The sequence below is a fragment of the Atta cephalotes genome (genome assembly GCF_000143395.1).
Source record: "Atta cephalotes unplaced genomic scaffold scaffold00041, whole genome shotgun sequence".
Classification (NCBI taxonomy): domain Eukaryota; kingdom Metazoa; phylum Arthropoda; class Insecta; order Hymenoptera; family Formicidae; genus Atta; species Atta cephalotes.
The window spans coordinates 197,123-212,744 of NW_012130105.1; the positions used below are offsets into that span (position 1 = coordinate 197,123).

Sequence of the window (15,622 nt, forward strand, 5' to 3'; positions counted from 1 at the left end):
TCCTTAAGTATTTTTACTGCTGAAAAAGAACACAAAATTTAAAAAGTTCCGCTACTTCCACAAATTTTGAAAAATCAAGGGTTTTAAAAAACTATAAATTTAACAAATTTGCAACTTTTTTCTTTCATTTTATAGAGCAAAATACATAAAAATTACAATTCAAATGTTGGGAAGTTACTTTATAAATCAGTAATCTTTTATTATTATTCAAATTGCTAATTAAGTTTTATTATTTTAATATATTATAAAATTGTATCACACAAACAGTAAAAGGGGCTTCATATCATCACCATCATTTATTTTCATGTACAGCAAAAAAAATATTTAAATTTCTTATAGCTACATATTATATATTTTATTATGAATTTGTATTATTACATAAGAAATTCAAAGCAGAATTTATAAAAATTGAAGGATGATGGAATTTTTTTAAAAATGTATCCTTTATCAGTGTAAAAAAAATTTACAAAAAACAACTATTACTTGTTGAGAAATAAAATGTTGACCAAAATTTGTTTAGTGATATTAAAATATTTTCTTGTATAATGATAATGTTAATTATAATATTGTATAAAATTTCATTTTTTTTTCGTGTATAATAAAAATAAAGCACAACTTCTAAAACGCTCATTTTTGAATGTAGAGAGGGAAAATTAGAAAGCAAAACGCACGCGCGTATATATATTTTGCAATGTTTGAATAATCATTTTCATTCTTTAATACCGCCCGTCTGTTCCGCTCTTCTCTTTGCCATCAGCTTTGCTTAATCTGATTATTGCATGCATTCCATAGCTTCGCATATATAGCGGGATCATAAAAGCAAACAGAAATATGTAGGAGCAAAATAAATGATTGAAATATTCGTCTGGCAATATAGGTGAAATAATTTTTAAAAAATCACGGACGCGAAATCTGAATTTTCTGGTCTGATGTCATCATTCGCATTTGAATGATTTTTTAACAACACTTTAAACAAAAATAAATATTTATTCTTCCGCTGACCGCGATATAACGGATAACAAATAATTGATATTCCGATTGACAATATAATTATGTTAATACATTTAATTTAAAGCTATGATTTTTTCAAAATTATAAAAATTTCAGTTAATGTGTTAGGGCTTTGAATAGTTCTCGGATCATACGGAATACAATCTTTCACACAACATTTTGCACAATTTATCGAATTAAAGAATACGATCTAATTCACTGTTTAACTCTTTGTGAATCGGCGACCCCATTGATCATCTCCTTTTATTTTGTACATTGCTCGTTTAATTTTTATGAAATTTGTGGTAATTTGATAATTATGGCGGACAGAATTAAAAAAAAGATCATTTTTCAGTTATTATAAAATACGATTTTTGGAAATTTTTAATTGTGAAATAACATCCAGTTTCCAGTTTCGCGTTATTTGAAGCTCATCAATGCTACGCAGACAGTTAGTACTGATTTTCGAATTGACTTTCAAACTCTGATTATAAGCCTTGTAACATTAGATTCTTTCTTATTCGAGACTACCTTTTTGAAATTCACGTTTTCAGACTACATGAAACTCAGCGATATCAAGAATCTTCTAAAATCGAATTTCATGATAATCAGATTATTTTTTTAAATTTGAATTTTAGAATTCTGAGATCAGAATCAAAATCAATGATCGCAAAAACCTTTAAAAAACAAGACCTTTCATAATTTGTTTTGTTAGAAAGCTTTTCAAAAAATTCAGTTCGCGAAAATTGACATTGCAAAATTCAGAAAATTTAAAATTAATTCAGATAATTGTTTTTTAATTCATTGAACAGAGTAGAGTAGATTACTCGTATTCTATTGTTTTTCCATCGACAGTCGCACACTCTCTCGATGTTAGACTTTGAATTATCACGGAATTCCCATCGTTAGATGCGAGATTGACGATTGGACTTCATCAGGATTGTACATACATGATTTGTAACCGCGGGGCATTTAAATCAGATCTGATTGTTGTTCACAATGAGCTTATTATCCCTAAGAAGCTAGAGGAATTTTAATGGCTAGACCCGATATTAACACTACTTCATATATGCTATATATATGTATACGCTGCGATCGTAGGTACAGTATGGCTTCTAATGTGATAGTCGCTAAATGTCCTAAATAGCTTAAGTCCTATCTATCGGTGAAAAATGAGAATGCACCTCTCGCACGTGGTGCGAGACTGCGCTATACTCGCAGTTGTTGTGCGCATTGACAATAATATCTTCACGGTGTACCAACCCACCGAGAGATCAACAAAAATCGATCGAGCTCCTCTCTTCTGAGAACCCTGAAACGAAGACACTGCCGTCCGATGAAGTGCATTGTCCGAGAGGATCCTTGAGTAGGCATGAAATAACATGCGATGCTTAAAGGTGCCATTTCATTTGAAATGTTGGGTGTTTTCCAATTGCTTAACATATTTTAATACAAACGTACACAGGAATCCGTAAAAAGTAATATTGTGCAGTAATATTAACGACTGAACAGAATGTATACGTTCTGCACAATTTCGGACAGATTAAACCCAGATATAACACAGATGTCCAAGAGACACTTTCAGGAGACACATCAGAATGTCCCAATTCTGAGAACATTCGCAAGAACATCGCTGGGATAAAATGTGCTGTAGCTTTTTTCGCTTGTACTGAATTAAAAAAAATACCGGTTATTCAACGTCCAATTTCAATTATTAATAGCCATGATTAGTAACATGCAATTATTATTAAAAAACATAAATTTACGCAGTAATCGATCACTAGTAACTCTCAAGCTGAGTATCGATGTGTAGTGCTTTGTCGACGATTACAACAATTAGAACACAACTTGTATCACCATGTGCATGAAAGTATCTAGTGATTTTACAATTAGAAAACGCCCATTAAAGAGTAGCATTAGCATATGACGGTTTTAATATGACGCTTAGCGTCTAAACGCTGAAAGCAAGATTTATTCTTATACAGCACAGAAGCTTACAGCAACATTGTTGCAATGTTACTGTAATATTGCTGGAACGTTACAATATTGTTGTAGTATTAGAAAAAAAATGAACGCCATATACATAATGTTACATCATTTTCATGCATTGTCTAGCGTCAATTTTAATTATATAATCTATTTTGACGCTGAACATGAATATCGAGCATCAGCATGAAAAGGCACCTTAACAATCTCTACGACCGACTGGAGCAAAAGTATAAACAAATAACACGAATCAACGAAATTCTTGCGAAAACGTAGGTCACGGCGTCGCGAGCAATTTCGATCGAGATCGATGAGAGAAAGAACAAAGTAATTGAACGAACGGCAAATGACGGCTCGATAAGACTTTCATCGCATCTTCCTCTCAAGAATCGATCTCACCGACATCGTTGATTAATTAAACCAAAATCCGACGAAAAATCTTAATGGCGTAGAAATTACGTACGACGCGATTGAAAAAGTGCTAAAATAGCGATTGGCTTTTTCCTATGATTCATTCTTTTTCATGCCCCAGTCCCCTTCCCCCTCTCTCATTCCAATTTTCTTTCATTTTCGCGCGCACACACACACACACACACACACACACACACACACACACACACACGCGCGCGCGCGCGCGCGCGCGCGCTTCAGTTCTCACTCACTGTCTGTTGTTCCTAACTTCCTCTTTTGTCTCTTCCTTCTACATCTCTCGTCACTCGATTACATCTTAATTATTACAAAGATGGTTGTACAATAATATATATAATATAGACTCTGTATTAGTTACAATAATATCGTAGCGTCCTACACCGTTCGGCCTTCTTCTTGACATCATTAATTGCGAAAATCGGAACTGATTGAGTTCCTTCTTCGAGTTAACGCCTTCACGCTCGATTCCACTATCTCCTCGTTATCACCGTTCTCTCGAGCGTACTGCTACCGCGTAAACGTCTGTGTCTGCGTGTGTGTACGTCTCTGTATACATATTTCGTGTTTTCTTTATTGCTTATTGCTTAATATTAACATTTCGCGCCGAGCGGGTCATCGCCGAAAAGACGTTGTCCGCGCACGTCCCGTCATTAATTAAGCTAATCGACTGCTCATCAGGAGACAAAGATCTCGCGCTGCCACCGTTCATTTAACGTTAAAGGCAATTCCCTCGACTTGACGGTGACATCGCACGTGATCTTTATCTTCAACGAATAAAAACTTAGAATCAGGCGGGGAGTTGTTGCATTTGCGTCGCGTCTAACGAGATGCTAATGAAGCGAAAATATAGATCAAAGGATCACTCGTCTGCCTTTCTACGCGGAGGGACGCGTCGCGTCATGCGATTTCCTCGGCGGCCCCTCTCAACGCATGAATAAAGAAAAATGTGGTGAGCCGTGTGAGCCCCCGAGGAAGAGAAAACCATGGTGACATCCAGAACGGAGCCCCTAGTCTCGTTTAATAATCTCTTGACCTTCTTTAATCCTCGACTGGTTCGGGATGAAATAATATTACACGTTTGTTCTTATCGGCTAGAGGACTCTGTCATGTTAATTAAGGCTCACTGTCCTCATTCTCCATTTGTCGCTCAGCTAAACTCTCGTTCGGCTAAGCGCGTCTTATGAAGAACGAGCGACTCACCCGCGATTCATTTCTCTTCATTCTTCGTGGCGTCACTTCAGGACAAGTGGGGATCTGCCTCGATCCGTTGAAAAACGACAGCGTATATTATTTGTAATTAATCGATATAATTATTACGCGTATCGTCGATTACTCGGTACTTATTGAGGGTACATGCCCGAGAATGAGCAAAGAAATGAGCGTGCGCGCGCCCGGCGAAGAAAATATTTACCGAGTAAATGCTTCTTCCCTTTCTTTTTTGCACTTATTGAGAATATAGTCTCTTCGTAATAGCCTTTTTCTGTTCGTCTTAAAGAGTAACGATCGCGCGTCTTATCGGCCAAGAACGAGAAGACTCCGAGACGATCTATCAAGGGCGAATTGCGGCCCCTCAACCGAAGTCCGCATCTCGTTCGCGATACCGATCGTGATATGGCCTAATCATAAAAATCGCCTAACAACTCCGTCAGCTTCACCCGATTTCAACCTTAGTGCCTACGCGCTACGTCTAGTAAAAAAATCTATTGGCCAGGGAAAACTCACGCTCGAGGTGTCTCGATCGCTTCGATCGCGATTTACGTCATCGACGTTTCGTTCGACGTCTGACTTTCCCCAATAAATCGTGCATGTCGGAATTGTTGTAAAAATCCAGGAGTTTTTTTGTGGATCTTCCATCGGTTCTTCGCAGGATGATCTCTCGTGCGATTCTGTCATTCGTTAATCCTTATCCGTTTCATCGACGACGCCGACTGTTCTTTGACTTCGGAACGACAATCGCACGAACGCGAGTTTCTCCCAACGACAGTTTGAAGAAACTAATAGGAGCCACGAGCACGATTGTCTAATCGATGGGCTCTTCTTTTTCCATATCTTTCTCATTCACGGTCTAAAATCGCACTCATCTGCAGTTGTTGTATATTGCCCGATTGATCGAGCCACGCACGGCCGATCACTGTATCACGAATATTTCTTATAACGATCTTCATTGAGTGTCCGACACCGCGTTTGAATTCGATCCTTAATTGTTTTCGAATAATTGTCGCGCTTTCGATTAGAATCACCTGAATATCACGGTGACCGCCGTCAGCAGGACGATCGTCAGGTACGTCGATCGGCTGATCTGTCCGCCGTTCGCTTCCATGCACTGGCCTGCAAATAGAAGGTCGCCAATTTTTATCATCTTACAGTATATTTTCGTATACTTAGGTTCATATCTAAGAGAATAAAAGCAAATATTTTGTTTCTTAGCTAAGTAATATTTACGGAAAGGATGATTTTGTTGAAGTATCTAAAAATTTAGCTAGACAAATCTGAAAATAATTCTGTTGCACCATAAAAATAATTATGTAGCACGCTAGTTGTTAGAATATCAAAACTTTTTATAACATTGCTCATTACATTTGAGATACTTCTTACGTAATCATTTTAATATTCTAACAAAACTATTGCATATTCAGATCTGTAACCAATTGTGTTTAGATACTTCAGTTAAATCGTTCTTTCCATATATGATTAGTTCAACATCTTTTTCTCTCGTATATATGTGAAAAGTTTTTTACAATTAGTAGGTGCTAAATATTTTCTTCGAAAATATACGTACTGAATATAAAATTCCATTCTACAGTCTCTCTCTACATGCACAAAATTATTAGATATCTTATTAATTAGCGTTTTTTTTTAAATAAATTTTTCTTTTTCTTTTAGTATTTTTTCAAAATTACTTAAGATCCATGTGTACACTGAAAAAAAATTTACTAAATCTTAATACATATTTCTTTGAACAGTACTAACACTCTGCTCTCCACCTTTGATCAAACTTGCGATGTTAGAGGAGCCTATCAAATGAAACACTTGTAAAGCCATTCCCGCTAAGCTTTAGAAGCCGCGCAATGAGCATTTAAAAATATATCAAAAATCTGGAAACAGTCTAATATCTCGAAAGTATGCATTTTTAAAAGAGATGTTTTATACAAAAATGGTAGGATTTAATAAGGTGTATTTATTTACTGATTTTATTGGTTTGATCTTGTGACATCGTCAAGGTCAAATCAATAAACGTTAATGTCTCCCAAAGTCAAACCAATAAAGCCAATAAATACATCTTATTAAACCTTATCATTTTTGTTTGTTAAGACATTTTTCTAAAAAATGCATACTTTTCAAGATATTAGATTATTTTCAGATTTTTTGATATATTTTTAAATGCTTATTACTTGGCTTCTAAGACCCATTAGCGGGAACGACTTTATAGGTGTTTATTTGGTAGACTCCTCTAACATTACTGTAAGTTTGATCAAAATCGGTGAAAAGCAGAGCGTAGCCTCTCCTTGTAAGAAACATTTATCTACAGGAAATAACAAATAATAAAAAAGAAGTGTAATAAAATATTAAATATTAATAATTTATTGATAAAGTCCTACAAATTTTATTGTATTTATGTTAATTTATATAAGAATCATAAAATTTATAAGGATGCCTAATAATATTGGACATAATAGCAGAGAGTGTGAAAGATATTTTTTTAAAATTAATTATTTGAATGTTTCTTTTATAAAATTAATATTCTTAAATTAATATGTCGGTTTTTTCTTATGATCAATATAAATTTTGCATTTGTTGTATAGTTTAAATCCTAGAAAAAATAAAAAATATTCCAAACAACATAATAATTAATCAAAATTGAGGCGGTGTTACTGTTCAAAGAAATGTAAGATATGTATTAAGATTTAATAAATTTTTTTTCAATGTACGCATGGATCTTAATTTTGAAAAAATACTAAAAGAAAAAGAAAAATTATTTATTTAAAAAAAATAATTTATAAGGTATCTAATAATTTTGTGCATATAGAGAGAGGAATGGAATTTTATATTCAGGCTAGAATTTTATATTCAGTACGTATATTTTCGAAGAATATATATTTAGCACGTACTAATTGTAAACTGCCAGTAAAATGAATATCATGATTAATGCTAGTAATATATGTTCCACATTTAATGATTATTTCGCGCCTATGAGATAGCCTTAGGTCTGGTGACGCATAATTCAGCGTTTATCAACGCACTGTCGTAGTCTATTTGTCACAGAGAGCTACGCAAATGTCGCGCTAGATTATGCGTGGCTGTCACGCACCCTCCGCGACGAGATTTCGAGCGGCGCAATGGATGACAATCGCTGACTCCGCGATTTCGATTGGATGGCGCAGCCTTCACGTCACAGGGAAGTTATTGGAGTATACTGAATGTTTTGCAGAAGGACGGAGAATCTCGTCGCGTTTTCCTAGTCGGGCATATATATAGTCGCAATGGAGTGGGAGTTTGCCAAATTCTCACGATATCAAGAAAACATGTCCATATTTTGATATAAAATTTATATTTATTGTTTAAGATATCAAGAAATTTGTTTTACACATTTTTCTTTCTTTAACAATCTGTATATTGAAATAAATTTCTTTGTGAATGGAAGAATTTATAGAATTTATAGACTTATTTAATCAAATATATGGAAAATTTTGATATATTATAATTTTAATAGATAGAAAATTTTAATATATTTTATTCTTATTAATATATTTTATTCTTGCATAAAAAAATGAAATATAAAGTTTATTAAATGGTTAATATTACTACAAAAATAAATAATTTAACTTTCTATTCAATTTATCAATATTAATACAGAAGATGGGATTCAGATGAGATCATTATAAATAAATTCTATATTATTTTTAAATAATAATAAAGTTAAAGCTAATATATAATATTATAACATTATAACATTTAGTATAATAATTCAATTTTGATATTTTTAGTATAGATATATTTTCACTAACGATATTTAATTAATTATTGGCTAACATTATTTGATAAAGTATTTTTAAATAATTAAATTAAATATATAATAATTAAATTTTGATAATATTTTTATAATATTTCCGCTAAACAATATTTGATGAAACATTAACGAATTTAAAATTATTTCATGTATGTTTCTAACGTAATATATCAAACTATGTTGCGTGTTCTAGTATCTAATTCTCAAATTAATGCTAATCCGAGGATGAAATGGCGCAGCAACGGAAAGCGAAAGGGTTGACGGAGGTTGCCACTTACCGGTGCTGGTAGCGTTGAAGGCCAACATCGGCGTGGGCGGTGGGATGCCCCTCTGACACGCTATGGTGCTGGCAGTTAAACTGACAACTCCGCCGCTCTCTTTGTACATGAAGCACAGTCTACGGCTGTTTCTGTAGGGCTGCGCCCTGTTGTTCTCGCTGTTCGACCACGTTGTTCTGCGCGCCAACGGGGTGGCGATCACGAACTGCGTGCCCTCGGCGTCGAACCATCTACCATGGCAGGAGTAGGCTGGAAGGTAAAGAGAAAGCACGGAGCTGCCAGAGGTCTTGGCGAAACATGAGAGGGTTGGAGAAAGTTTCGGGATAATAACGGTCGGGTGAAGGGGGTTGGCGTCTCGACGACCGTTACCCTTCGAGTGCCATTATTCCCCCCGAAATAAACTTCGGTGTCGAGGGTCGAGAGAATATCCATGGGAAGAAGCGCCAGTCTACACAGCGAAAAGAGAAGAAGGTGAAGAGCGGATGTGCCTCACGGTTCTTTCAAACATTCAGGCATTTCGATCTTGATGCGGAATCGCGGCAGGGGAGCGCGCTTGAGTATCACTTCGACCGTCGTAATGAAGTTACGACATTACCAAGATTGATAAACGAGGCGCAGGTTTCGGACTCGATAAGAAACGCGCCGTTAATATCATCGCTTTAATACTGAAAGGCTCGAATTTGTTATACTATCTCTGGATAATATAATCTTTTGTAAATGCGATAAGCATTATGTCATCGGTGAGCTCTATTGTATACGAGCTTTATACTAACACTGTAATTCATCAAATTCTCAATGTAAATTTCCTGATATTGATGAAATGGGGTTCTTATTTTTTTTATTTCTTAAGACATTTCCTAAAATCTTTTCTTAAAATTTCTCTTTCTTGAACTGATATTAATAAGATTATAAAGAAATTTCATTATAAATATATTTTTTTCTTTGAAAAATATCTGTCATATCTTTTAGATAGATTACTTCAAAGGATTCTGCAATACATGGAAACTTGGATTCTGGTGAAATAAGTTAGTTTTGTAACTTGTGATGTAGTGAACAAAAGATGTTCATACAAGGTTCAATAATGAACAGTTTTTTAATATCAAAGATGCTCTGCGAATTTTACTTTGATACAATTTTATTTTGAATAATAATTCAAAAACTATCAATTATTAAACCTTATGTCCGCGACATCTTTTTGATAATTATAAGCTACGTTATATATGAAAACTAACTCATTTCACTGGAACTTAAGTTTCCAAATAATTAGTATGAGATCTATTGAGTCACTTATGAATTCTTTGATCGAATCAATGTTTTTCTTTTCTATAAAATACGTAATTTTCTTGTGCATATAAATGCACAATTAATAAAAATTATAGGAATTAAGTTGTAGTGATAAAATCTTTTCCTTCACAAAGAGAATTCTTGCTAGAATAAATTTATGTATCTCTAGACTATAATCGTCAATCCTTCTAACATTAAGAAGATACTTTCTGACCCGCGTAGAATTCTATACTCAATCCTCCTTCGTCGCTCGCGGTATTGTGATTATATTCAAGGGATCAGCGCGGCTAAGATTCTCGATATGAAAGAAAAAGAAAAAGTAGGTAATTACCAGTTATAGCGTCATCGTCGACGCAGTCACTTTGAAACTCCATCCTGTCCGCCGTGGAGCAACCCACGGTTAAGGTCGTCACCTCAGAACTGCACCTTGAATCATCCTCGTTTCTCTTCTCCCTCCTTTCAGAAATATCCTCATCTCTCTCGCGTTCCTCGAGTTCCCTCTTCATTCTCAGAAGATCCTTATAGGTCATACCCTTGTCGACTGGATTCCCTGATGCGGATCTCTTTCGCGGCGGACTATCGGCGTCTAAATAATCCCCGAAATAATCGTCTTGCACTTGCAATGTACTGGAGGTCCAGCTGTCGTCCGAATCGGCGGCCCAAAACCGTCTGATTGTATCAACGTCATACAGATGAAAGTCTTCTATCTTTGGGTATCTTCTCGATCTGTTCGTCTTATCTTTCGAATTCACCTCGTCTTCAATCGTCTCACCCTCGTTTTTGTCAACTCTTCCGCGATCCATCGCGTATCTCGTATCTTTCTCGAGATATTCGACAGCGCGCGATCTCCTCGTCTTAGAATGTGAGCTCTCGGCGACGCGTTGCTCCAAATCGCCCGATCGTCTAACCTTCGATCGCAAGGCGCGTTCTCGTAGATCCCGGAAAGTCTCTTCTAGCTCCGAAGTTTTCCTCGATGAGGACATTTCTTCCAGGCTGTAGTCCTTGCGACTTCGATTGCCGCGATTCGAACGTGCTCGCCGACCCATCCTCTCGTGGACGAGATACTCATTGTTGGCCCGCCTCTTCTCGACTTCATAATCCAGCTTACGACTTCGCCGGTCTTCATTTCTCTCTTGAGCATGCCGCACCTTTTCGCCGTCGTGTCGAATGAGCAGAGATTCCTGCTGATGCTGGCTCCTGCGGCTTTCGCGCGTGTTCCGTTGATTCCGATTCACATCCGTCACTGTGAACTTGCCCAAGTACGGACAGGTACGTGGTTCCGGAGAGCTCGCTGTGACAAAAAGCAAATGCAAATCTTACTCTCAGAAAAAAATTTTAATAACTAAATAAAAAATATATTCGTGATATACTTAATTTTATCGCAATTTGGTAGTATAAAAATAGAACAATATTAAAATTAGACAATATTAAGATAGATCAATAATTGCTACTTTTCTTCCTCAAATTAAATAATCTTGAAATAATAAATTAAATATAAACAAAAAAGGCGTTGAGAATTAGCGCAAAAAACAATATGCAAAATTATTATTACGAATCTTTAATGACACGTTAATCACAGTCAAACATCATAATATATGCAAACATTGTATAGTTGAAGACTTGTGATAATAATTGGCGCATTATTTTCCGCGTTAGCTTCCAATGCCTTTTTGTTTATAATCAATTTATTATTTCAATCTATCGGGAATCTTTAATTGATATTTTAATTTTTATAAACAAGATTGACTTATTGTCCTAAGACAAGACTAACATATAAATGTAAATTTATATATTTTTATGTTTAGAAGAAATCTTTACCTAATGTCATAACGTACATTCTGAAACCATAGTATTTGACACAAAACCGATATATCAAGATAATTTTATTCTAGATTAAAAAATATTTATTTAAGAGTAAAATATTTCTGTGATAACAATAAATATTATTGTTTCTATATTGATCCTATTTTATGAAGAGTAATATCATTGAATTCGAAAATTTTTTATATACGTGAATTTTTTATATACACAAAATATATAACAAAATATAACATTTTTACTTTAAAAACAATATCAGTCAAAATATAGAATTCCAGAAAATATATTATAATAATTTGTAAGATTTAAAATGAGCAAATTCAAAGTAGAATTATCAAAGAATAATTAATTATTCTTCTAAAATTAGTACAATTAAAATTATTTTTTTAATTTTTAATACTTTAATGCTTTGAGAGATTGTAGATAGAGAATAATTTATACATAATAAGAGTTCTTAAATTTAAACTTGATTTCTGTATAATAAATAATAATTGTTTTAATAGCATAATATATGCGAGATGATATAATATTTATATTGTGGATAGAGAGAATTTGTGATATGACAAAGTAAGAATACTGCAATAAATTTTGTAGTATTATTAATGACATGAAATATTACGCTTGCTTCATTTAAAACATTAATATAACGTTGTCGTATAATTCGCGATTTACGATTATGTTTTATATTTACGATAAAAGAGTTAATTTAATGCACGACATGTGCAAGAAATGAAAAATGGCAGCATGATAAAACGTATAAAAACGCGTGAACATTTATCGTGTACTTCAAGCGATACTTTTTGTCACAATATTTGATATACAGACCACTGAAATTTTATATAAATGTGATAAAATTACAAACACATATTACAAAACAATATTATTATTGTTACTAATATTATTATTATTATTAACATTACGAGTATATATACATAATAGTATATATACGAGTTATATGTGCATAAACTAAAAGATATAAATACTAATAAACGCAAAAGATATCGTAGATAAAAAGAGTTGCTGTAAATTAATGATCCTATCTACCGAAAGTAAAGTACTGATATGCTCGTAATTTCTACGGCCTAAGAAGAAACTTTGAAGTTGAGTCTTAAACGGAATTTTAAATGCCGTAACTTTAGAAGTTGGGACAAGAAGCTCGACGAAGGTTATCGATCCCTGCTAATGATACTTTCTTGTTAGTGAGGAAGTACGGTATATTTTAAACCAAGGAGGGAAAAAAGTTCTGAAAAGAGCCACGGATGTCCGAGTCTATTCAGGGAGTTCACATAATCATATTATATCTCTTATGTATCCTAAGATGGTTGAAATGTTATATAATGGTTCCAAATTTATAAGACTCAGGTTAATCGTTTTTTTCTGAAGTTGTAATTAATTTAAAGCAGCTACAGTTTGCTCCAAAAGTAACGCCAAAACGTACTGTTATTTCTTATACATTTTTATTCAAGGAATTCTAGTATATTTCTGAATATTTTCATTAAAATATCACATAAATCTTATCTTATATCTCTGTATCGATTAAAGGTTCTTTCACATGCACATATATTTATTATTCTTCAATTTTTTTTCTTTTCTCAAATAAATTTTTCTCTTTATATGCGTATAATACATGAGCCACAATAAATATCGCCAATCACACGCAAACAAGAATACGCATTGTGAGCTTAATGGAAGCTCGTTAGATCGTAAGAAAAGAGAAAAAGAAGGCTCGGAGTCTTTAGAAGGTTCAAGAAAGTAACGGAAGACAGAGCGAATGGTTATAACGAGAGAGCGTAAATCGACCATAGGCAGACACAATGCGAACTCTAACGAGACAAATCTGACGACGCGACGCGCCCTCGAGTAAAGGATGCCACTTTCCCCTAGTCCGATAAGCTGCATTATCGTTTTATCTCGATACTAAGCCTTTAAAATTCAGTAAATTAACGATCAAGAGTCTATTCTTTTTATATTTTATATTACAATATGTGCCTCAGGTTAATTGAAAGCACGTGAAATACGATGCTTGCAAAAAAAAAGAAAGAAAAAAAATATACCGATTATCCTACAGGGAAAATACAGCGAAGGGTTTAATTGCTATTTAACGTCGAAAGAGTTAGAAAAGTTCGGGTAAAGGAAGTCGGAAAAATTTACATTTACTTGCTCTTAATTAGAAAGCAAGATTTTGTTACAAAAGTAGCAGGATCTCACTTTCTAATTAAGTCTCAGAAAGTCTCGCTTTAACAACGACTGTTTTATTTCATTTAATCGCAACTTAATTATAAAAATACAAAAATACTTAAAGACTAGCAAAGAAACGTATAAATGGAAGATCCAAATTAATCATTTACCAAGGAATCAACTTAATCTTATTTTCGTTCGTACTTCAAGCATAGGATTCCACTTTTGTTTTTACATTGCCGTTCCACTTTGCATTGCCGAATTTTATAAATTGATCTCTAATGGCAGTTTGTGACGATATCGCAAAAAATCTCGTTATTTTTACGGTTAATTAGACACAATTTTATGACAACGTAAAAGCGATTGGTCTCGGTGAAGGCGACTTGATTTTTCCGACTCGTTAGACGATTCCCGGCACGAAGGACTTGCCTAAAAGGACGGTAAGGGCGGGTTATGGAGAGGTTGAGAGTTAGTCCCTTTGGTCTATCTTCTTTGTGTTCAATCAGAAGGGCGAGTCATGGACTGTACTGATCGTTATTTATGCTGTAAAGCTTTATCGCTCATCAAAATATCATAGAAGTCTCAATAATAAACTATATTTTTTTAACCCTGTTAATTTGTTCAAATTTACGATCATATTTAAATCAATATTAAAAGTTCTATAAAAATAAAAAAAGTTCACAGAAAAAAGATCAACAAATTACATCAACAAATGAAATCATTAAATATTAGAAAGAAAGTTTTTTAGTACAATTTAGTAAAAAATATAAATTATATTTTGGGTCAAATAAACCCAATATGTATAGCAGAGTTAAGTTTCTAGACTGTTCTACAATTCACAATATTAATTCTGGTAGGTTGTCCTAATAATAATAAAAAATTATTATTTCATAAAAACAGATCATATTTCCTTACTGTATATTATTTTGTGTTTCGTATTAATGAGATTAATCTGCTCTTAATAACGTTGCGATATGTTATCATTGTAATATGTCGCATATCGCAATTAGAGATATTCATATACATGAGGGAACGTATCTTTCCTTATCTCAATATGCTTATCTACTCTGAGAATCACGTAATAATGATGTTTCATAGTATCTAGTTGTCTCCGAGAATGTAATTATGCGGACGATTGACTATGAGTGTAAATGTGTTTATAAACTTGAAAATATATTTTTTGTCGAATTAAAACAAATACAGATTCAAATACCAATACACATAACAGAAATAAGATAAAAATAAAGAAACATATTTTTATACCAGAGATTAATCCATTTCAACCTCTTCCATTCCATATATTAAAATAACGAAAATTTATCAAAGTACATCATTAGATGAATACACATTAGCGTATACATTTTTTAGATTCTGCCAACACGACACACTGAGAAAAATGATTTTGTTATAGGAACAAATCAAGGGAAAGCAAATGTGATATTTGTTAAAAAACCAATCAATTTGTTACGATTGCAAATTAATTCATCAATATAACAATAATAAATAGCAAATAAGAGGCTCATATATATATATATATATATATATATATATATATATATACACACATATATATATATACATATATATATATATATATATACANATATATATATATATAGTACGTNAACTAAGTACCGTATATCACGTAGTA

The 15,622-nt window shown here is 33.5% G+C and overlaps 1 protein-coding gene across 1 annotated transcript in view; it reads right to left on the reverse strand.

The window, feature by feature from the left end:
* Positions 1 to 5,641: 5,641 nt before the first annotated feature.
* LOC105622217 overlaps positions 5,642 to 15,622 on the reverse strand; it is a 168,808-nt gene continuing 158,827 nt past the window's right edge. The window contains exons 8-10 of the mRNA XM_012203643.1: positions 10,307 to 11,266; positions 8,692 to 8,940; positions 5,642 to 5,733 (exon numbers count right to left, since the gene is read on the reverse strand). Of these exons, the coding sequence (XP_012059033.1) occupies positions 5,642 to 5,733; positions 8,692 to 8,940; positions 10,307 to 11,266 (1,301 nt within the window). The remainder of the gene's footprint in view (positions 5,734 to 8,691; positions 8,941 to 10,306; positions 11,267 to 15,622) is intronic.